This window comes from Petaurus breviceps, unplaced genomic scaffold, assembly GCF_028583685.1.
Source record: "Petaurus breviceps papuanus isolate PSGF00001 unplaced genomic scaffold, PetGlider_PUasm1.0 90925, whole genome shotgun sequence".
NCBI classification, from domain to species: Eukaryota; Metazoa; Chordata; class Mammalia; order Diprotodontia; family Petauridae; genus Petaurus; species Petaurus breviceps.
The window spans coordinates 36,714,604-36,737,166 of NW_027187380.1; the positions used below are offsets into that span (position 1 = coordinate 36,714,604).

At 38.2% G+C, this 22,563-nt stretch overlaps 1 protein-coding gene across 4 annotated transcripts in view; it reads left to right on the forward strand.

The window, feature by feature from the left end:
• The window catches only part of MAP2K4 (mitogen-activated protein kinase kinase 4), a 182,691-nt gene extending 165,740 nt beyond the window's left edge, over positions 1–16,951 (forward strand). For all 4 annotated transcript variants that reach the window (XM_069076805.1, XM_069076802.1, XM_069076803.1 and 1 more), the window contains 4 exons: positions 7,678–7,755; positions 11,412–11,560; positions 12,736–12,781; positions 14,459–16,951. In XM_069076805.1, the coding sequence (XP_068932906.1) occupies positions 7,678–7,755; positions 11,412–11,560; positions 12,736–12,781; positions 14,459–14,572 (387 nt within the window). In that variant the 3' untranslated portion in view covers positions 14,573–16,951. The remainder of the gene's footprint in view (positions 1–7,677; positions 7,756–11,411; positions 11,561–12,735; positions 12,782–14,458) is intronic.
• Positions 16,952–22,563: the final 5,612 nt, after the last annotated feature.

Consider the following 22,563-nt stretch of genomic DNA (forward strand, 5'->3'; position numbering starts at 1 on the left):
CATAATGCTTGACTGGTTCTTCAAAATTAGCCAAATAAATATAAACTTCTAACTTTAGGACATAGACAATGAGTGTATGCATGTGGAATTAGAGGATAAAGGTGTGAACTTAATAGTTCATATAAGAAGGATCAGGACCCACCTTAGCATCCTTGATAGAAGGATTCAGGTCCTGGGAACAGGTAGTCCACTTTAGAAAACTATACTTTGAGAGAATTTACTCAAAGGAGAGTGATTGGTTTGTGAAGGACTTTAGACTCTGTGTTGTGAAAGAGTTGAAAGAGCAGAGTATTTATTTGAAAAGCTGAAGAGTTGACTTATTCTATAATAATCCAGGGAAGAGAGTACCAGCTAATGGGTGGAAGTGATAGAAGAACAGATATCTGGTTTATACATTCCCACATTTTCAGATGCTGATCCATTGTTTCCAAGACCTCTATGCAAATTAAGCCCAATTTTACCTTGGTGTGATGATGCAAGATTGCCATCTAGTGACCCAAAATGATATCATCAGAGTGTAAAAAAAGATTTAGTACATGGGAATAAGGAAGATAGTATAATACTTTTGTATTTTGGCTAAGTGATTATTTTCAAACTGTACTGCCATTTCTACTTTTACCATTTATGAACATTCAAACATTCTGTAGTGATCAGATTGTTCACTGAATTCTTGCATTTAAAAAAAAAATCTATTCCTGGTCTTTTACCCTAACCTCCTTCTCTGCCCCTCAATCCTAGATGTCTGAGAAGAGGAAAAAAAAATCATCATCTCTGTGTATTGCTGTATTATTAAGTATATCTCATTTGAAGTAACCATTTCTGTTTATGGAATACAAAATTTGCTGAGCACTGTATGGCAGAATATCATAGCTCTGACAATGAAATATAATGTAGAAAAATATGATTATCCTCCTTAGCATCAGTTCCAGGGGCTTGAAATGTATACTAATGTTGATTAGCTCTTAAATTCTGTATATCAGTTTTTTCAAAAATATATTGTGGGTTGAAGCTATTTATTTCAACCTGTGGTAATGAATTCCATAACTTTTTAGTTTCTTTGTGTAAATAAGTATTTATTATTAAATGCCTGGCACATGGTAGGATTTCTCTCTATAATCTGCTGAGTGATTTCATTAGCTCCCATGTATTCAGTTATCATCTCGGCAGATAATTCCCAGATCTATATATTGAGCCCTAGTCTTACTCATGAGTTCCTGTCCCATATCACCATCTTTCTCTTGAACATTTTCAACTAGGTAAAAACTTCTTTCCCTCATCTTGATGCTTAAGATATTTGGGGGGGAAAACAGTGATAGATTAAAAAAAAGAAAATGCAAGTGTTTGTTGCACAGTTTGATCACTACAAAATTGCTAAGTGTTCATCTCAAATTCATTATATCCAAAACAGAATTCATTTTCCTTTCCCCTTCCAAATTTCCCTGTTACGTTGAAGAAGTACCACTATCTCTTCAGTCACCCAGATCCATAACCATTTTATCATCCTTGACTCTTTGTTTTCATTCACCCTGAATATTCAATCTGTTAAGAAAGCTAGTAATTTCTGTCTTCATAATATCTCTCCTATATGTCCCTTTCTGTCCACTTACACAGCCACCACCTTGTTTTCAAACCTGTTTTACATCTTAGCTAGACTTCCAAAAGTTGATCTCTCCACATTCCAATATATCTTCCACATAACTGCCAAAGTGACAGTTAGTTAACAGAAATGCTTCAAATGCTGTGGGGAGAGCCTATTCATTGGAAGAGAGGCATTGCTTTGTTTGTTGACAAGGCTTTCCCAACTGAAGCAAGTTGCTGGGAAGCTGTAATGCCAGTGCAATACCCGTAGCAGTTGCTATGAATATACATATGTATTTCCAGGGTAGATTTGCAAAATATAATAAGCTGTCTTCCTCAAAACCAAAATATTTATTTGGAACATTGCTATTACGATACCAGAAAGTAATATTTAATAAGGTACTCATCACTAATCTAGGGATTATTGTCATCTTAAGCATTCTTTCTATCAGGTCTCCCCACAAACAAGTTCCCCTAGGTAAATTCCTCCCTCTGCTTAGCCTGTTCTCTGCTCTGCTTTTCCTGCTCTGTTTCAGTCTCACTTTTTGCTCAATTGGGCACATTCCTCCCACACAGGGCTCCATGTGACTCAGGTTCGATGTGACTCTGTCTGTATCACAGCAGTGAGCTGGGCCAGAGCTCAGAGCAGGTCATGTAGGCCTATTAATGGGTGGGGAAGATTTTCCCATCCCATTAATATTACATTTGACCCCAAGATCTTTTTTTCCCATTACATAGGCTGATAGGACTTTAGGAATAACTTGAATCAACATAACCTCCATAATAATATAAAACAGATAACAGAAAATAAACACATAAAACTTAGGGTGGGGGCTTGAGCACAAGCACTCCATCATTCCCCTCTCAAATGAATGGAACCCCAAATCCCTTGGGGTAAGGGGTAAAGGTCTCATCTTCTAGAACTACTTCCTGCTGAAATTAGATGTAGACTTGTCCTTGCCTAAAGAGGTCCCATTTGAGGGGTCAGTTCCTTAACTGATATCTGGAGCTTGGTCAATGCCAGGTCCAGGGGTGATGTATTAAAATCTTGGACAGAGGGTGACAACCAACTTAAACAGTCAGCCATCTACAAGTGGAGGTCACTAAGTCTGTAGAAGACAAATCTAGCAAACAAGTTAAACACAGGCCAGAAAGAATAAGGAGACAGTAACCAGAAGCAGGGTAGATATAGTGTCAACTTTGCTTCTGGAGTCCACGAACTCACTAGAACTATCTTTTCTTTCTATCTTCCTTTCTGCAAATTGCTATCTCCCTTCAGATAAATTCAGGGTCATACCTCTCAATATATATCTGTCCCAATGATGTATTCAGGAATAGGTAAAATTACCACTATATCTTCTTGCTTAGGCAATAGCACAGTTTTTATCAATAGTTTAACTTGTTTGGCTGGTGTTACAGCCTCTCCTACTCCTGTGATGGTAATAGGCGTTCCATGTTTAAATTTATCAGGGTTTCCATATATAAGAGAGGCCTCTGCCCCAGTGTCTATTAATGCCCTAGTTACAGTGGTTGATCCATTTTTCCAGTGTATGGTTAAATTGGTATGGGGTCTGAAATCTCCTCTGTATACTTCTTTAAGATGGAGCTTTTCCAGTTTCCTATTCTCCCTGCAGATGGGATAAACTTGGATACAGTGATTCAGGAGCATTTGTAGGGGCAGTTCTTGCCTGTTCCATCTAATATTAAATCCCTTTTCCCAGTACATCTTATATAGTTCATTAGTTGGAATGCCATCTATTCTTTTTTTTTTTTTCTTCTTGGAGGGGGGAGGGCAGGGCAGGGCAATTGGGGTTAAGTGACTTCCCCTAAGTCACACGGCTAGTAAGTGTTAAGTGTCTGAGGCCAGATCTGAACTCATGTCCTCCTGACTCCAGGGTCGGTGCTCTATTCACTGTGCCACCTAGCCACCCCGCTATCTATTGTTCCATAATTTATCCCTGCTCTCAATAAAGCAGTAGACATTTCTCTCCTTGTTAATCTACTCTGCCTTTGAATCCACTGGCTATTTTCTCTTCTCTCTTGAGGGAATTTATCTCTTCCCCATTTCCCTAGGTCACTTAACTGTGAAATCTTATCCAGCACCTCTGAAAGAGGGTGCCCTATTTTCCCAATTAGTAGAATCAGAATTATGTGTTTATAAGCAGGAAGAGCAGTCTTTGCTATTATATTTCTCTGAGGAACTGTCAGTAGAGTGCTGTGATACGCATCTGCATTTCTCACCATGATAGCAGTTTTCATTACCTTTTCCTTTTACTTCCTCATGTAATCCCTGAGCAAATACCAGGGTCTATCTCCATCAAGCCACATAGAATCAGTGGGGAACTGTTTATTGCATCCTTCTGTGGCTAAAGCTAACAAATTAGTCCTGTTGTTGCCTCCTTGAGTATGGTAATCCCTAAAATCTTGTTGTACAAAGGGATTCTGACTAATACCTATAAATTCCACACAGTTTATATTATCTACCCCAACTCCTCCAGCCCCTTCGTCACTGATTCTCACCATCCTAAATACTAGGAATTCTCCAATTTTTGGGGTGAGTCGACTTAATATATCTATAATTTTGTGCTGTGTAAAATCCTTAGTTATTTCCTTAAACACTGTGTGGCCCCCCTTGTTCTCTTGGTTTCTTCATATTATTGGACATATGTCCATATTTCTAGAAGCCTCCTCTGTGTCTTCCTTCCAGGTATCTGAGTCCCAGTCAGGCTCTGCAGATGCAAGAGCTGCATATACCTTCTTTTTTGTTAACTTTCTTTTCTTTTTCTGAGCTAAACTAACAGCTGTCTTTTCTGCTATTACCTAATACTTTCTAGCTTGCTCTTGTAAAGGAAAGTTCTGATGTTATAGCATAGAAAGGTTCTCATGCAAATCAACTAATTCCTTTTCCTCCATCAATTTGTCTTTACTTTATAACATGATAATTGTTAACAACACCCATCCTCTTCTACATATCCCTGTCATTTGTTTCCCTGGTTCTATTGGTATTCCTTGCAAACATCTTTCTAAATCTATATGTCCTCCCTTCTGTAGACTTGGTTCCCAGTTTTCATAAAGTCCTGTGCTTGTAGTCCACTCTCTCACCAAGGAGAAATAAGGTAAATCCTCCCATCTCAGGATATCCATTTCCTTCCCTAGAGCCTTCCTATCTCTAAGTAGAGGTTTTATATTTTGCAATGTCCATCTTTGATGCCAAATCTAACACCAATGTGATACCCATAGCAGTTGCCATTGAATATGCATATGTATTTCCAGAGTACATTTGCAAAATATAATAAACTCTCTTCCTCAAAGACAAAACCAAAATATTTATTTGGAACATCAATGTTAGGATACCAGGAAGTAAGATTTAACAAGGTACTCATTACTAATCCAGGGAGCACTGACATCTTAAGCATTCTTCCTGTCAGGCCTCCCCACAAACAAGTTCCCTAGGCGGATTCCTCTCTCTGTTCAGTCTGCTCTCTGCTCTGCCTCTCCTGCTCAGTTTCAGTCTCACTCTCTGCTCTGTTGGGCAAACTTGGGTTCCATATGACTCAGCCTGTATCACAGCTGTGAGCTGGGCCAGAGTTCAAAGCATGTCACATAGGCCTATTAATGGGTGGGGAAGATCTTCCTATCCCATTAACATCATAGAAGCTAATTGGAAGAAAGCTAAGTCGTACTACAATTTAAACTATTGCTGTTTCTGGTTTGAGAGAGAAAAACAATAAAAACAGTCTTTGTATCTGTTTTGCTGTGAAAAGTGACTTGGGCTGGCTGGACAAAACAGAATCCTTCTTATTGGGTGAAAAGCCATTGGGTTTATATTGCCAAATAAGCTCCTCTTCATCTCAAAACCATTGTACATCATCATTCCCTACAATGTTTTTTCATTTCTTAGTCATCTATAGTAAGGTGGCTGTTGTTCTTGCTAAGGCCAGCCCTATATGACTTTGATCCTTTTCTCCTATCTTTTCTAGCAGGTTATCTTCTCAATCACTTTACCCAAACTTCAGCTTCTTTATACTTATTCATTCTTTTCCTGCTGAATTAAAAAAAAAATCCAAAAATCTTCCCCATATGTATAAGTAAAACTCTTACCCTTTACCTTTCCACGTCTCCTGCCCTTGTCCTATATTTCTCCCCCATTTCTCAGACAAACTCAGGGGCCAGGGGCATTGGTACACACTCTTTGCGTCTTACTTTGACTCTTCTCATTTACTCTTCAACCTTTTGTGTTCTGACATCGCTCAACTAAAACCACACTCTCAGGGCAGGTAGGTGGTGCATTGAATACAGCACCGGCCCTGGAGTCAGGAGGACCTGAGTTCAGATCCAAACTCAGACACTTAACACTTATTAGCTGTGTGACCTTTGGCAAATCACTCTTCCCAATTGCCCTGACTTCCTCCCCCACCACAAAAAAAGACAAAAAATCCCCCCAAACTGCACTCTCTAAAGTTACAACTACCTCTTTTTTTTTTCTTTTTTTGCTTTTTGGAAGGCAATTGGGGTTGTGACTTGCCCAAGGTCACACAGCTAGTTTTTGTGTTAAATGTCTGAGGCCAAATTTGAACTCAGGTCCTCCTGACTCCAGGGCTGGTGCTCTATTCACTGTGCCACCTAGCTGCCCCTGTTGTACATTTGTAAGTCCATGTCCCATAGACATTTCCAACTCAGTGTACAAAATCTCCATTTTCTGTTGAGGATATTATCATTTTACCATTTTTCCAAGTTTGTAACTTCTGTATTATCTTCAACTTCTCACCTTCCCCTTCCCCACATATCCACTCCATTGACAAACCTTATTTCTCTACCACCACCACATGTCTCTTGTATGTCCTCTTTTCTCTAGTCACAGAGCTATCATCTCTGCTCTCATGAGCTATTGCAATGACCTTCTAATTGGCATTCTTGCCTCAAATTACTCCTTAATCTAATCCATTCTCTGTGCAGTTGCCAAAGTAATTTTCCTTAAGCACAGATTTGACCATGTCTGTCCTCTTCAAATGACTCAAGTGGTTACTTGTTTCCTCCTAGATCAAATAGAAACTACTGTTTGGCTTTTATAACCCCTTACAACCTAAGTTTCCATCTTTATTATAAACTAATTCCTTTGCTTAGAATGTACTCCTTCTCTGCCTCATAGGATCCCTCAGTTTCTTCGAGATTTTAAGTACCACCTTCTACATGCTTTCTTGATCCCCCTCAACTACTTGTACCCTTTCTCCCTAAGTACCTTGTCTTTGTTTTCTATTTCTTCTGTCTATATTTATCTTACATTCTTATTTGTATAAGTAATCTCCCTTATAGAATGGATTTTTCTTGAGAACAGGTTTTTTTTTAATCTTTGCATCTCTTATAGTACCTGACACATTATAGATGATTGATAAATGTTTGATTGATTGTTCTAGTAAGGACCAGAGAAAGAGTGGGCTAAAGAAGTGAAACAACCATTTGTTGCTCAGGGAGGATGGGGCAGTGGTAACTGGCCTAAGAGAGAAGGCAGAGTTCCTCAGTTTCTGTGACTGTTAGCTCTTTTTCTTAATTTTTTTTTTACATTTATCTACATTAGAAGAATTCAGTGTAGTGACTTAAATCTTAGAAAATTCGTTTATAACCAGCAGTGTTATTGTGAAGTAGGATATAATTTTGTTAAACAAACAAAATCTTAGATTCCAATGGCAATTTTTATCTCTTGTGCTTTTTCTTAGGGATTCTGATAAAATTTAAAATTTTCTTGGCAGATATTTTGTTTTCTTTTTTATAATTTTCTCTTAAATTCTCAGAAAAATAACTACCAGCCCTAACAGTTATAGCTTCTTTGTTCTTAGTATTGACATGAGAAATATCTGTATGGTTATTCTTGCAACTGACTTCGATACATTTATTTTCTTACTGCTGGGTTGGGAGGATTGTGCCCGTTGGGCATATAATAAATACTTTGACTTTCTTGGAGAAAAAAAAAATGTACTCCCAAATGTTCTGCTATATCCTGTATTAGAAGGTGCAAGAATATACTAATTTGTTTATTCTCACTTCCTATCTCCATGTTGAAATTGGATATTACATTGACTGGGGCTTCCATTTCTATTCCAGCCTGAAAGGATAGACCCAAGTGCGTCAAGACAAGGCTACGATGTCCGTTCTGATGTGTGGAGTTTGGGGATCACACTGGTATGTTGAATAATTTCTTTTTACACTCACTTTCCTAGTTGTAAAATACTTTTTTAACTGAAAAAGAACAACAAAGCATGAAATAAGTGTTTTCCACAAAGTTTTGCTAAATGGAGAAGGCATCCATATATTGCCTTTTATTTGATTTTTCTTTCTTGTGGGCTTTTGGCTATAAACAGTCAATTCTAAGTCATATTAAGTATATCCATGCACTGCCAACAGTGTGGGAATGCCAGTAGGCAACCAGTTTGATCATAGAGGTGCAGTTTTTGAAGCAGATCAAGACCTAGTAATGATATACTTACCTTAGTTTTGTTACAGTGTTTTAATATCCAGAATGCTTAAAATCCTTTGTTATAATATTATGATAAAATTAGCTTCCATCAACATATTGAAGCAGGTACCTTTCTTATTTAAAAAAAAATAATTTTCTTTTCTACTTGCATACAAACCATTTTAAAAAATTGTCTACTCAGTGTCACTTGCTTGAATTTTTTTTTTTTTTTGCTTTTTGGAGGGGGATGGGCAGGACATTTGGGGTTAAATGACTTGCTCAAGGTCACATGGCTAGTAAGTGTTAAGTGTCCGAGGCCAGATTTGAACTCAGGTCCTCCTGACTCCAGTGCCAGTATTCTATTCGCCTAGCCACGCCCCCTTGCTTGAAAATTTTAAGAGACTGTGTCCCTCATCTTTGTTTTTCTTTTTTAGTATCTTGGTTTCTCCACTATAGGCCTCCTCCAATACTCTATCATGGTATAGTGTTTACCCTGAGTTCTCAAAGATTTTGGCAGTAGGGCCATTCTCTTCCTTGTTCTGTGAAGTTATTTCCATGGTCCTTCATGGTGCTTCATACTTGTCATCCAAGGGTCAGCCTAGCAACAGTAACAATAATAATAGCTGACACTTCCATTTCACTTCAGATTTTCAGTTTGTCCTACACTTTATCTAATTTGCTATTTAGAAGAAGCGTGTAATGTAAATAATATGCCTGTAGGTGTATTGCCCCCATTTTATACGTGGAGAAATTGAATTTACAGTGGTTCAGTGACTTGTCCATGATCCTGCAGCTGGTAAGTATTGGAGGCAGGGTTTGAACCCATGTCTTTTCTGACATAAAGTTTAATGATTTTCCTAATATACCACCTTGACTGTTACTGCATTATTTTGAACAGGTTTCTTTCTGGAGGATTGGCTACTGGGTAATGTCAGAGTTTAGCCTTTACTTTGGGGAAAGGCAGTGCATACATTTTAGCCACATTTGAACCAGATCCCCAGGTGGAAAGGGAATAATCCCCACCAACATCACCTCTCCTCCCCACCCTCTCACACCCCCCTAAAAAGATCTATAATCAAATTTAGTACTTAATTAGTAGATTTGTCACTTGGTAGCCATCTCCATAGTGATGAACTTCTTCAAATTTATCTAGTAAGGAGTGTGATTTAATGGACTCTCCAGGATCCTGAACCTAGAATGGTCACTGAGCTTTTGAAGAATGTTTCTCTTTATTTACATGTGATAGTGCTTGAACTTTATCTAGTGAGTGATGTTTTTGTCTTCACTGTTTCTTATGAGTACAGTGCAATTGTCATTTAAACAGCACCAGTAAGATAATTTAATGGGGAGATCCAGAATTTCCATAGCAGTGTCAATAAAGAAGAAATGAAGAATTATGGTGATCATATTGATTCCCCAGATCCATTCTAATTTTGCCTGTCTCATGTAGTGGTATATCTTCATGTTTTCTTCCTTCATCTTTTAAATTCCATTCTCCAGAAAAATATTTCACAGATTTATTCATATTAAGGTACAAATGAGTGATAAGATAGTAGCACAAGGAACTGGGTAAAATGTAGGAAATTGAGCCTCTAGAGAACTTAGTTCATAAGTCCTCCTTGAATAAAGCCAGATATTTGATATTCATTAGAGAACCAGTGAACTTTCTGGTCTTTACTACTATTCAGTTGAAGTAGGTTCAGAAATTAGGGATAAATATGATAAAATTTGTTGGGTCAAACAAAGAAGGGAACGTATGTTTTCCAGATGAGTTATATCTTTATTGAAATAGTCAGAACATAGAATCATAAATATTAAAGTTAAAGAATTAGTTTCTAATAGCATTTAGGTCAGTGGGGAGAGGTACATTCTAGAGGAGCAGGGGAGGGAAGGGAGCTGGGGAGAGGACTTTCCAGTGTAAACACATAATGAAGACAAATTGTGCCTAGCTATAGAGCTGGCCTTGATTTTGAATAATAGGTTAATATGGATGGGCATACTAGCATTGTAATTCAGTCCTTCTAAGTTATCTTAAATTGGAGAGGACTATGGAACAGTTGTCCCTGGTGTACTATTCCCTTCAGTTGTCATCTTTTTCTCCTATCATTTTTGTACTTAGCCATCAGTAGTATAATAATGTGACCAAAACGCTGGTTAGCTTGGCAGTGCAAAGAAATTAGATTTTGCCAATACTTTCTTTTAACCATTTAAATATTATTCTAAAAAGCATATCTTTGTGAAGCTTATGCTAGATGATCATGTTGCTTATGTTTTAGAAGGAATTCTTGTTCAGTACTACATTCCTTCTAAAATAATTCTGTAGAAGAACAAGAAATCAACATACTGGGGATTGTCAAGTATTTTAGGGGTTTATGTGAGACAGATACTCAGTTTTTGTTTTAGATGGTTTTGAGGGATTATTTTAAATACTATTGCTATAAACCTAATTTGAGGTGAAGGGTGAAGGGTATGCTTCTGGTTAGGTATTGCTGGATGTCCCAGACATAACAAAGCAGAACTGGACAAGATAACAAGAAATTTCAAAAAACTTGTTCATTGAACTCAGCTCACATTTGGTTTTCCTATATTGTATGTTCAATCCTCAATTCACAGAAGTGCTTGACCAAGGGCTACTGCCTGGTGCCCTACTCAGACTTGGGTAAACTTCTGGTGTCAGTGGCCTAATACTAAGTACCTGGGACCTATCTCAGGGAATCCCTCAATGGAGAGAATGTTTTGTCTCACCTTAGGGGGGGTGTACCCATTTAGATTCTGTTTCCCTACCTTCTCCCTCGTCCTCACCTCTCAGATGTCCTTCACGATAGAGCTATCTACTTTGGATGGACTCAAAGAGTCTCTCAATTGGAGGCAGCATGATACAGTGGGAAGAAGACTGGCTCTGGAGTCAGAGGACCTGAATTCAAATATGCTTCTGATGCTTACTACCTGTGTGACCTTGGGCAAGTCACTTACCCTTCCTGGGCCTCAGTTTCCTCATCTGTAAAATGAAGGTTTTGGATTATATGGCTTCTGAGATCCCTTCAAGATTTATTTAAGTCTCTGATCTGACAGTTGATTACTCAGGGAGTGCTACCTGCACACAAGCATGTCTTTTCTCTAAGGTAGCTCTCTAGGCAAAAGTCCTTGAATTTGTCTGATATACAGTTTCTTTTATTTGCCTGATTTCTGATTGTAGTTTTCTATGGGCTCCACACTTCAGTTTCCCTAAAATGATTACACTGACCCTGTTGGGATCTTGTCTTGGGGGTCTAGGTAGGACCTTTCCAAAACTTTTGTTTGGGAGCCTGGATTTTAAAGCCATTTATATGGGCTATTAAATGATTCCGAGTGTGTGTTGCTTTTACCTCTCTCCTTTCCTCAGTATGAGCTGGCTACGGGCCGATTCCCTTACCCAAAGTGGAACAGCGTATTTGATCAGCTGACCCAAGTAGTAAAAGGAGACCCCCCACAGCTGAGTAATTCCGAGGAAAGGGAATTTTCCCCAAGCTTCATTAACTTTGTCAACTTGTGGTGAGTACTTAACACACTGAAATTTGATGTGATTATAGTACTAGCTGTATTGAAGTTCATGCCAATGTGTGTACCCTTCCTGAAAATCTCATCCTTACATCAGAGTTTCCCACTATGCCTTAGTGCAACAGCCGACCTCCTCACTGTTATTTCTCACTCTCAGATCTGTCCTATACCAACATATCTTAGTCATCCTGCATGTGAATTTCATCATGTTATCTGCCTGTTTAAAAAAAAAACTAAAGTGGCTCTCATTGCCTGTTGACTTCAATCTAAATTCCTTAGTTTTGAATTCAAAGTCAACTATAAGGTGTTTGCACTACTACTTTCCAACTCTTTAGTGCACTTGTATGACTACAAACTCCACGAGGACAGGGACTTTGGAATCTCCTCCAGTGTCTAGCACAGGGCTCTGTACATAGTAGATGGTTAACAAATGTTGGTTAAATTAATGAATGAATAAGAAAGATGACTTAGTCTTCCGTCCAGGTTCTGCTTCTCGCTGTCCCCTGATTGTGCCAGGTTTATTATTCATTGCATATATTTGGTCCTGCCTTTTCCTGGAATATCCTTTCCATTCTCCTCTTCTTATCCAACCCTTACCTATCTTTCAGGTTCCAATACAAGTAGTTTCCAATCTGAGGGGCCACAGAGTACTATGGGGCTTGTAGCATCACTGCAGGGGGTTCATAAACCCATATTAATGGTTCAATCCAATAAGCATTGAACGAACACTATGTTCAAGAGACTGTAACAAAGTGAATAGAAAACTTTAGCCTTTGAGCCAGGAAGAGTTAGATTCAAATTCAGTCTGTGATACATATTGGCTTTGTGACCCTGGGCAAGTCACTTAACCTCACGCTTTTTAAAGAGCTAAGATTGCAGAGAAGGTTCAGACCTGCATTGGTGAAAAAGGTTTCTCCACTTGAGAGTTCTCTGTGTGAATTAAATAACAGGTCCAGCCCCTATGTGTAAGGCATTGGGAATACAAAGGCACAGTTACATTATGTATTTTAAATCAATATATTTGATGTGATGTATTTTTTTTAATCTTGGGTTTTATATATGTTTCAAAAGAAGATGTCCTATCCTAGATTAGTTTATATTGTATTGAAGAAAAGAAAAACCTAGTAGTGTCTCCCCATTTTAACAATCCTATTTTTATATTGTTTTAGCCTTACAAAGGATGAATCCAAAAGGCCAAAGTATAAAGAACTTCTGGTGAGTATAAGACTTTAGGACTTATTGGTAGTTTGGTTTGGAAGAATACAGGTCTCTCATACAACTGATAACATTTTGGGGCAGCGCAATTTGGCACATTAAAATATAGTCATAAAAAAGTATGTGTAAAGAGAACTTTTTGTATTTTAAAATTTTTCTATATGAGTTTCAAAAATGCATTTGCGGAGAAAATTTTGGCTCTAGCGTAGAATTAGAATTATGTTTCTGAATTCTGACTTTCACTTTAAGGAACCTGCCTTTGTGATCACTTTGTCAGATATTGAGCACCCTGACAGTTGTGAGCAGAGGCTAGATTGCAACTATTAGTTGGGAGGTAGGAATATTAAAATATGAAAAAAGGGGAATACTAAAATATGAAAAACTATAATATGAAAATCTATAAGGGGGAGGCACCAGGTATATGTATAAAATATCTGTCAATGTCTCCTCATTTTTATGGCTACAAATGCCTATGTCAGTTGACCCTACCTATTTATTAGTAAAGAAAAGGAATTCAAGAAAATCTAAATTATCCAGATCAACAGATTGACTAGGCTACAGCATAAAGATTCATGGGAATATTTATTTGTCTCTTTTGATCAAATTTTGTGCTATGTAACTGTAGGTAGCTCATTTTATAAGAAATAGGATAGATTTAAATATTCCTTGGGAACTAACCCCTACCCCCCAAGAAATGATAGTCAAAAGGTCATAGAATTATTTTCGTTTATCCATTAAAAGAACATTTATATTTAAATGCAGCATACGTATCAGAGACTCACAGATTAGGGCTAAAGAACTAGAGTTTTACAGATGTGGAAACTTCAAATTGTGGGGAATTTGAATATTTAAGTAGCTATATTGTCTCTGCCATTTGTTCACCTTTTATTAGGAAGGTGTATCTGTAATCCAGTCACATGAAAATATTGACACGGAGAAGTACTGGGTAAAATCAGCAATAAGACATTGAAAAACCAGCCTTAGTATGCTAAAGATAATACCAAGGTTGAGTCATATTTCTTCGTGGTATTGATTTAGAAGGCACTAGTCTGTTTAGAGAAGCAGTGAGCGAGAGCCATTGCCACATTAGAAATGGAAAGAAATTATGTGGGTCGAAGAGACTAAGCTTTAACATCTGGGTGAAATATCAGTCATAAGGATAGCAAGATCCTGGTAATTTGCTGACACATCCTACTAAGTTGATCAGTTTTTATGGAGCTGGTACTGGTTAAAACCATTTTGGAGAAAACCAGCCATTGCTGCAGAGGGGACTCATTTTGTACAAGCCTGCTTCCCCACAACAGAACAGTGGAAAGTCTTCTTTCAGAATGCTTCCTTTGGTGCTTCAGCATGTTGCATGACCACTTTTGTATGAAGAGGGGTAGCAGTTCCCCCCAACATGGTCAGGCACCTTTTCATTGTGGTGATTAGCTACCAACAGAGAGCAGCTTCTTTCCTACCCTGAAATAATGGTGCAAGAGTTGGCATTAGTACTAATTATAGACACAACACTTTTCCACCTTCCACATACACTTAACACTAGATATTAAAATTTTGCTTTTATCACCATTCTGAACTTGTACATTTGCCTGTAGCTTTGGGTTGTGTTAAAATATACAAAGTTCTGGATTGTCCTAGCCAGAAGTATTAATTCTTGAATTTTTGATTGCCTTTTAGAAACATCCCTTTATTTTGATGTATGAAGAGCGCACAGTGGAGGTTGCATGCTACGTTTGTAAAATCCTGGATCAAATGCCCGCAACTCCCACCTCTCCCATGTATGTTGATTGATATTGCTGCTACGTCAAACTCTAGAAAAAGGGCTGAGAGGAAACAAGATGTAAAGAATTTTCATCCATCACAGTGTTTTTATTGCTTGCCCAAACACCATGTGCAATAAGATTGGTGTTCGTTTCCATCATGTCTGTATACTCTTGTCACATAGAAAGTGCATCCCTATAATATCTGATTGATCACACAATGTTAGTGCTGGTCAGAGAGACCTCATCCTGCCCTTTTGTGATGAGCATATTCATGATATGTGGAAGTCAGTATAATTGATCTATTGACAGTGATTGGATTGCATTTTAAATTCATTTCTAGACTCAAAACTTGGAGATGCAGCTACTAGAATGATGTTCAAATTCCCAAATGTTTTAAGAAGGAGGCAACATAAATCTGCCATGTGCGAATGTAGAGATGTAGGACTGAATGAGAAGAACTGGCAAGGCCAGTGAGACACACAGCGCCCTCTGAAGTTGAACAACAAAGGAGGAATTTACTTTCTTCACTAAGTGCAATAGATTTACTGATTTGATGTTCTGTTGCTTTACAGTCACTGTGTATGTTCTGGGTCAGTGTGCTCAACTGAATTTCCTGTTCAAATGAAATATATTAAATTAGAGTGACTGTCTTTACCAAAAAAAAAGTTGCGTTGAAAGAGACTAACATTAAAACCCTGAGACAGGACAGAATGTGTTCTTTTTCTCCTTTCCCAATACAGCTTTTCTTCATTGGGAAGATCCAGGAGTTTGCCATTTTTCATAGAAGGTGCTGACCCTAAGAATCTTTGATTTATTAGAATTCAGTGTGCTGCGAAGATGATATTCCACCTACCACAAACCCCCAGGACTAAAAGAAGAGAAAACAGTGCAAAGGGCAAAGTTGAACATTTTTTTTTTTTAAGCCTAAGGTCTTCTCCCAGGCAACTTAGAGTGACTCCAGTTCTGGCTCTCCCTTGCCCCCTAGGCCTGATACTTTTCTAGACATAGCGTAGTGATAGAATAGAGGAATAAAATGCTTTGGTTGATTAGGTAGAAGTTTGTTTCCTATAAACAGCACAAGATTTGCTTCTAGTCATCTAGTCATCTGCTCCAGAACTTCAGTTCCTGAAATATTCACTTCATGTGACTCCCCATGCCTTGCTATATTATCATTTGCTTAATCTACTATTTGAACCTTTCATCATGTGTGAATTTATTTGCCCCAAACTTCCATAACAATGGCCTTTAGCCAAGAATATGTCTTGTGATATATTTTAATATTATAGGAGTTATGAAGTATGGCACACTGGAATAGTGTGATAAAAGAATACCTTTTTTCTACTAGAAATAAATTTGGCCAGAAGCCAATTTGAAATGGCTTCCTACAATTGAAATTCTTAGTGGATAAGAAAAGCCCAAAGACGGGAAGTGTTAGAAAGCCATTTAAGTCTCCTGCCTTTTGCTAACAACTATCAGCCAGTACCTCTTTGGGTTTCAGCTATGTACCTTCTCTCTGTATCCTGGAACACTAAAAGTTAGACTGTGTGTAGCAAAGATTATTGTACATGGTTAGAGGCGTGCTAGAGTATGTATTAGACATGGTTGGGTCTGCAGGGGATACCATCACAGAACTAAATCATGGCTCATTCTCCTTCCAGGGCTTGTGATGGATATTAATATTAGAAAATAGAACAATAAAGAAAGAATGGTGCTATTGGAAGTTACATGCCTGTAATTTCAGAATTTAAAAATGTTCTTCCTATTTGGTCATTATGTCTACTTGTCGGAGACATGAGAAGTGACAGGATGTATTCCTTCCTTCTACTGCATTTAAGCCATTGCCCTTTCCTGCATCTCTACTGAGGGGAGTTTTCTTCTCTGTTGTCAACTTTTTCCTGTCTGGTTCAGCACGTGATCACTTTGCTATTTTTCTAATGGAGATGAAAGCAATTCTGACTGTCCAGGAGCTAGTCTGACCATTCTCTTGTGTGGATGATCTTATAAGAGGCAATTTATTAGTGTATTAATCATTGATTATTATAAACTATTAAGGGCAAGGAGTTTATTACAGTGTATCTTTATTTTTTAAAAAAAGGGTATACAGTGTTCACAGACTGTGAAAATAGTGTAAGAACTGTACATTGTGAGCTCTGGTTATTTTTTTTTCTTGTACCATAGAAAAATGTATAAAAATTATCAAAAAGCTAATGTGCAGGGATATTGCCTTATTTGTCTGTAAAATGGATCTTAGTAACATATCTGCTTCTCAGAGCTTTGGAATATTTTATCTTGTATTCTGGTTTGAATTACTTCTCTATTTAAGATATATCATGGAATCGAAGTGTTTATGTAATAGTTCTATCCTTTTTGCCTGCAGGTCAGTTGTAATAAATCTAGGATGTGATGATGACCTTGTCATTTCATTTTCTAAGGTCAGATATTTAGAGTGACAATGAATTAAATACTCATAAAACATTATCTCCTTCAAAGTCGGGGGGGGGGGGAGAATAAGGCTCCTTTGAGGAGTGGCAATTGCTTCTTCCTGTTTATATAGGTTGCCATATCTAAGAAGCTCATCAAATAGTCACCTTGGTCCTCTTGTGCCTTGGTAATATAACACCTCTACAAGCAAACCAGTTCATTTGTTGGTTGTTGCTGGTTGGCTGTCTTCCCTAACCAACCTACATGTGTGGGTCTTGAAGAGTCTTGGGATCAGGATGGCAATGTTGGTCACATGGCTACATTATCGCACAATTAACCTTGGAAACTCATCTTGGCCTATCCTTATATGATTATTATATGCCATCTTTATTCTTTGCCTTTGCTAGATCCCAGGCTGGAAACAGGTACTGGTCTAGATACATGCTGATTTTCTCACAACTACCACTGAGGGGTTGGTAAGTTGGTAAGGCACATGGGGACTAAAGGAAGGAAGCACACACAAAACGAAAAGTCCTAAAACTAATTTGAAGAAAGAACCTTGAACAGGTTTATTTTAGTCTGGATAGTAAGCTATTTTATCTTTCTATATAGTTAATCATCAAGAAATATCTTTTGTATCCTAACACTTGTTCCCTGGCTACAATGCTAATCTACTCTGGGAGAAAAGGCTACAAATAGTCTAGATCTTTTGGAGAACAGACCCTGTTCCTCGTTCTTCCCAGAAAATTACAGCATAGGTTAGGTTTAAAGAATTGAGGATTATGATAAGAAGGGGTGGGGTGGGCCTAGTGGAACATGGATTTTTAGTTACATAGCAGCTGAACTTTAAGAAAATGGCAGTTCAGAATCTTCTATACAGACTCTACAGGCCCTAACTCTCTAAACCTAGCATGCTGAATGTCCCTCTGCAAATTGTTGAGGAATACCACGTAAGGTTTTAAATGTACACTACAGTTTAAGTGTGTCTTAACCTTAGGTAAAATATCATGTGTAAATTGATTGAACACAAGTACTTGTGTACAAAGGAATCCTTTTTGGTCAGGTTTTTCAAGTTAGCATATGATGTACCTGTGGAATGTACTCCCAGTCACTTAGAGAAATATCACATGCACAGTGCACCAAAAGCCATCTCTCTAGTCCAAAGACCAGAGGTAATGCATCACATATTATATCACAGACAGTGGAAGAGGTCTTAAAAAGCACACCTGAAAAACATTTTGGACCTGTACCTCGAGGCTCTCTGGAAATACTTCTTCCGTCTTTGGTGAAGGAAAAAATACTTGTACGTGTTTACCCAGGGCCTGACTTCTACCTGCAGTTATATCATCCTGTACTAGGTGTTCCAATCAAATGTACGCCTGCTTTGGGAATTGAGGTTTGAGTTATTACAATGGTGATGGGAAATAGCACATTTTAAGGAAGCCGATGTTTAAGATATTCTTTTGGCTTCTGTTCCTTTTTGAGGATTGCACACTTCATAATGACACACCTGAACACATGGGTTTACATTACGTCTTCATCTAACCTTCCTAGGGTAAATAATTATTCAGCTCTTTTGAGTGTTTCAAACCTGACAGGGACCAAACCCTGTGATTTCATTGATATAAGGAACTCCTGGATGAGAAAAGTCTCTCTACTAATTGAGGTTGACACCTTCTCTGCAATTTATAGTCTTAGTTGCCTAGGTCAATGAGAGGTTAATTGACTTTCCCCTGGTTGCACAGCTACTTTATATCATATGTGGGACTTGCATTTAGATTTGCCATGCTACAACACCAACTTGTTATCCACTATGACATCTATATCGGTGGTTTAGTTTTGAATTCATGTCTCCAACATCTTTGCACGCTGATTAGCAGCTTCTGTTTTCTAGGTATGTACTATTAAAACTCACTTAGATTGCTTGAACAACAAATGTAAATCTACTACTTTGAATTTCTATTTGAGTTATTTTGCAGTTAGTAGAAGCCATTTGCTTATAGATTATTACAAAGAATAACTACGTTTATAAATATATACATTTTATTGTAATGCCTTGTTATCTGTGTAAGACTTTTCAAAGTACTTTAATTTTATTTTGAATTGCTTAATGGTCACGTGGTGGGAAATTGTGCAGCTGGAATCCAAGTTACCCCATGTTCAAACCTAGGCTCTCTCCACTATCGTCTTTTAAAAATTTATTTGTTTTGTTTTGAATATTCAGCATTCACTTTTGTAAGATTTTGAGTTCTAAATATTTTCCCCCTCCTTCTGTTCTCTCCTCCCCAAGATGGTGTGCAATCTGATGTAGGCTATACATTTACAATCATATTAAAGATATTTCCATTAGTAATGTTGTAAAGAAGAATTGGAACCAAAAGGAAAAACCACGAGAAAGAACAAACAAAAATCCATTATGGTCTTTTTAACAGTGGTGGAAATGGTAGGTGGCCATGAGGCAAAGGGATTATTGTGTATTTTTTTCCCCAGAGAAAACCATATGTAGTCATTTTGCAAACTACTCATTCATTCCATTAATGTCACTGCCCAAAGCATTAATGGAGTTTGTTTTCTTGAAGAATATTCTTCTTCCCTACCCCTTTAGCCAGTTTTAATAATTCCAGTAGAAAAATCAGCCTCATAGCTAAGTCTTGTTTTTTGTTATTGTTTAGCTTGGCCTATAACTTTTGACTATTTATATAAAGATAAAGATTTGTCACCCCTGAGGTATTTTTTTAAAAGTCCACTGGCAATATAGAGAGTTCAGAGAAATATTTGACAGAATTTGCATGGATCCCTAATGAAATTATTCTGACCCAGCTTTCCCAGGCTCTTCATTTATTTCCTTCCCCTTTTGACTCATTACCAGTCTCAGACCCAAATCAGAGTCTGAAAGTATCTGCTTTACTATATATGTGCCATTTCTGGTCTCTGAAGCTGAAGAGTAACAGATACAGGGCAAAAATGAAAATGGCCTAGTTAACAACAATGGGGGCCAAGTTGCTTATTTCCCTCCTCAGCCCTTGGGTGAGTTAGCTGCTAAGAGATCCTACAGTGGGCCCACTGAAAATAGAGTATATATACAGGCATATGAAAGAAAGGCCATTAAAAGCAAGAAGATGAAAGAGGGGAAAGAGAAAGGAGCTCAAAATGAAAAAAGGTAATAGAAGTAAAATCTAATGAGCTTTTATTAAGTGTCCACTATTGCCACACACAGTATAAATGTTGGATGCCCAAAAGATAAAAATGAAACCACAGCATAAAGGAGCTTAGGTTCTCCTGGAGGAAACAACATGTGCAGGTAAGCAATTGCAAAATAGATTCTAATTAGCTAAGGTCAGTGCACTACTGGGTGAATCTGGAAAAAACCTTGTGTAGGAGGCAGCGCTTCAGCTGAGCTTAGGGTACTCAGAATTCCAAGAGACCAAGATGAGGATGAGAATTCCAGGCATGGAAGACAGGCTGTACTTAGTCATGGAGATAGATGACATGCCATATCTGGGTAATAAGCAGACAATTTTGACTGGAGCATTGAGTATATGAGAATAAGTCCTATGAAATTAGGCTAGAAAGAGGCTGAAGCTAGCTTACTTTAAAGCTCAGACAGGAGGCTACTTTGTCTGGAGCAGCAACTGGTCACAGCCATAGACCTTGTCTGAGGCTGACTGGGGAAAACTGCCTGTGCCCCTCTCCTTCATATGCTCTGGACCTGGCAATGGGGGGGTCAGGAGGTCAGTGAACACCCCAAGCTTAACCAGGATATGGGGCATTTCTGGTATTTAATCAGACTTCTGCAGCTTAGATCATTGCTGAGATGAGGCCTCAGAACTGCAAACAAACTCTCTTGGTTGGACCAAGAAGGGTTAAATGAGATTGATAAATTGTGGAAAGGGCTGGCGTTGAGAAATATGAACTCCAGTCTGCATCAGGCCAGCCAGGAAATTCCAGATTTACCAGCATTTTTTGGTAATACAAGGAATGATGAGAACTCACAGCAACCAGCCATCTTTAAAGTTGGGACAGAAGTTTCAGTGGATACCTTTTCCATCGGCCTTCACATTTGTTGGTTAAAAAGCCCAGACACTTATTTCACAAAGGAGAAGCCTGCTCAGGTATTTCATGAACAAGAGCAGGGAGTGGGCCAGAGCAATGAGCCTTTCTCCCAGGAATCTCTGCTATGGGCCATGAGAACCTGGAACTAAGGCTCAGCAGTAGAGCTGGGGTGAAAAAGTCCTTGCAGCCAAGAGAGGAGCATTGGGGCTATGAAGAGCAGATTTCCACAACACCACAGCGCTCCCAGCTCAGGAAAAAAACTGACTTTGGGAGGAGAATGCCATGTCTTCCTCAGCATCTCCCCAGACCCTCGCTTCTGAAGTGAGCCATCCAGGACACTCCTCTTTTTTTTTTTTTTTTAAATTTATTAATTTATTTTTTAGTTTACATCATTTCCACAAGATTTTGAGCTACAAATTTTCTCCCCATTTTTCCTACCCACCATCTCAAAACAGCAATCCCCCTGAATATCCCCTCCCCCAATCTGCTCTCTCCCATATCTTTCCCCATCCCCCCTCCAACTTTGCAGTAGGACTAAGTGTGTATGCCCCAGTGCCTGTATATCTTATTTCTCAATTACATGTAAAATAATGATAATTATATATGGATATTAAACATTTGATTTTAAAACTTTGAATTCCAGGTTCTTCACCTTCATCCCTTGTCACTCACCCTCACTGGAAAGATAAGCAATTCAATATAGGTTGTACATGTATCCACTATGCAAAACATTTCCATAGTGGATATATTGTGAAAGACTGACTATATTTCCCTCCCTCCTAACCCACCCCTCACTTGTTCTATTCTCTACTCTGATCCTGTCCCTTTTCAAAAGTGGGTGCTTCCAACTTCCCTCCCCACTAGCCTGCCCTCCCTTCCATTATATCCCCCCTCTCATCCCCTTCCCCTCTACTCCTGTAGGGTGAGATATCCTATTTCATATGTATGTCATTCCTTCCCTAAGCCAAATTCAATGAGAATAAGGTTGACTCATTCCCTTTTGGCTTCCTGTTCTTCCCCTCCATTGTAACAGTTTTCCCTTGCCTCTTCTATATGAGATAATTTACCCCATTCTGTCTCTCCCCATCTCTCATATTCCTCTCTCACCTCTTAATTTCACTTTTTAAGTTTCTTCCCTTCCCATTTAATTGGTCCTGTGCCCTCTGTCTATGTATACCTCTACACATATATACACACAGTCACATATGTATTCATACATCCATATACCCTCCTATATAGACATATGTACATACACACACATATAAACATACACACATATATACATTTCTATTCCCTCCAACTTCTCATACTGAGAAAAGTTTCATAAGTTACAATTATCATTTTTCCATGTAGGAATGTAAATTGTTCAACTTTGATAAGTTCCTTATGATTTCTTTTCCCTGTTTACCTTTTCATGCTTCTCTTGCTTCTTGTATCTGAATGTCAAATTTTCTATTCAACTCTGGTTTTTTCATCAAGTATGCTTGAAAGTCCTCTAATTCCACTGAATAACCATATTTTCCCCTGAAACATGATACTCAGTTT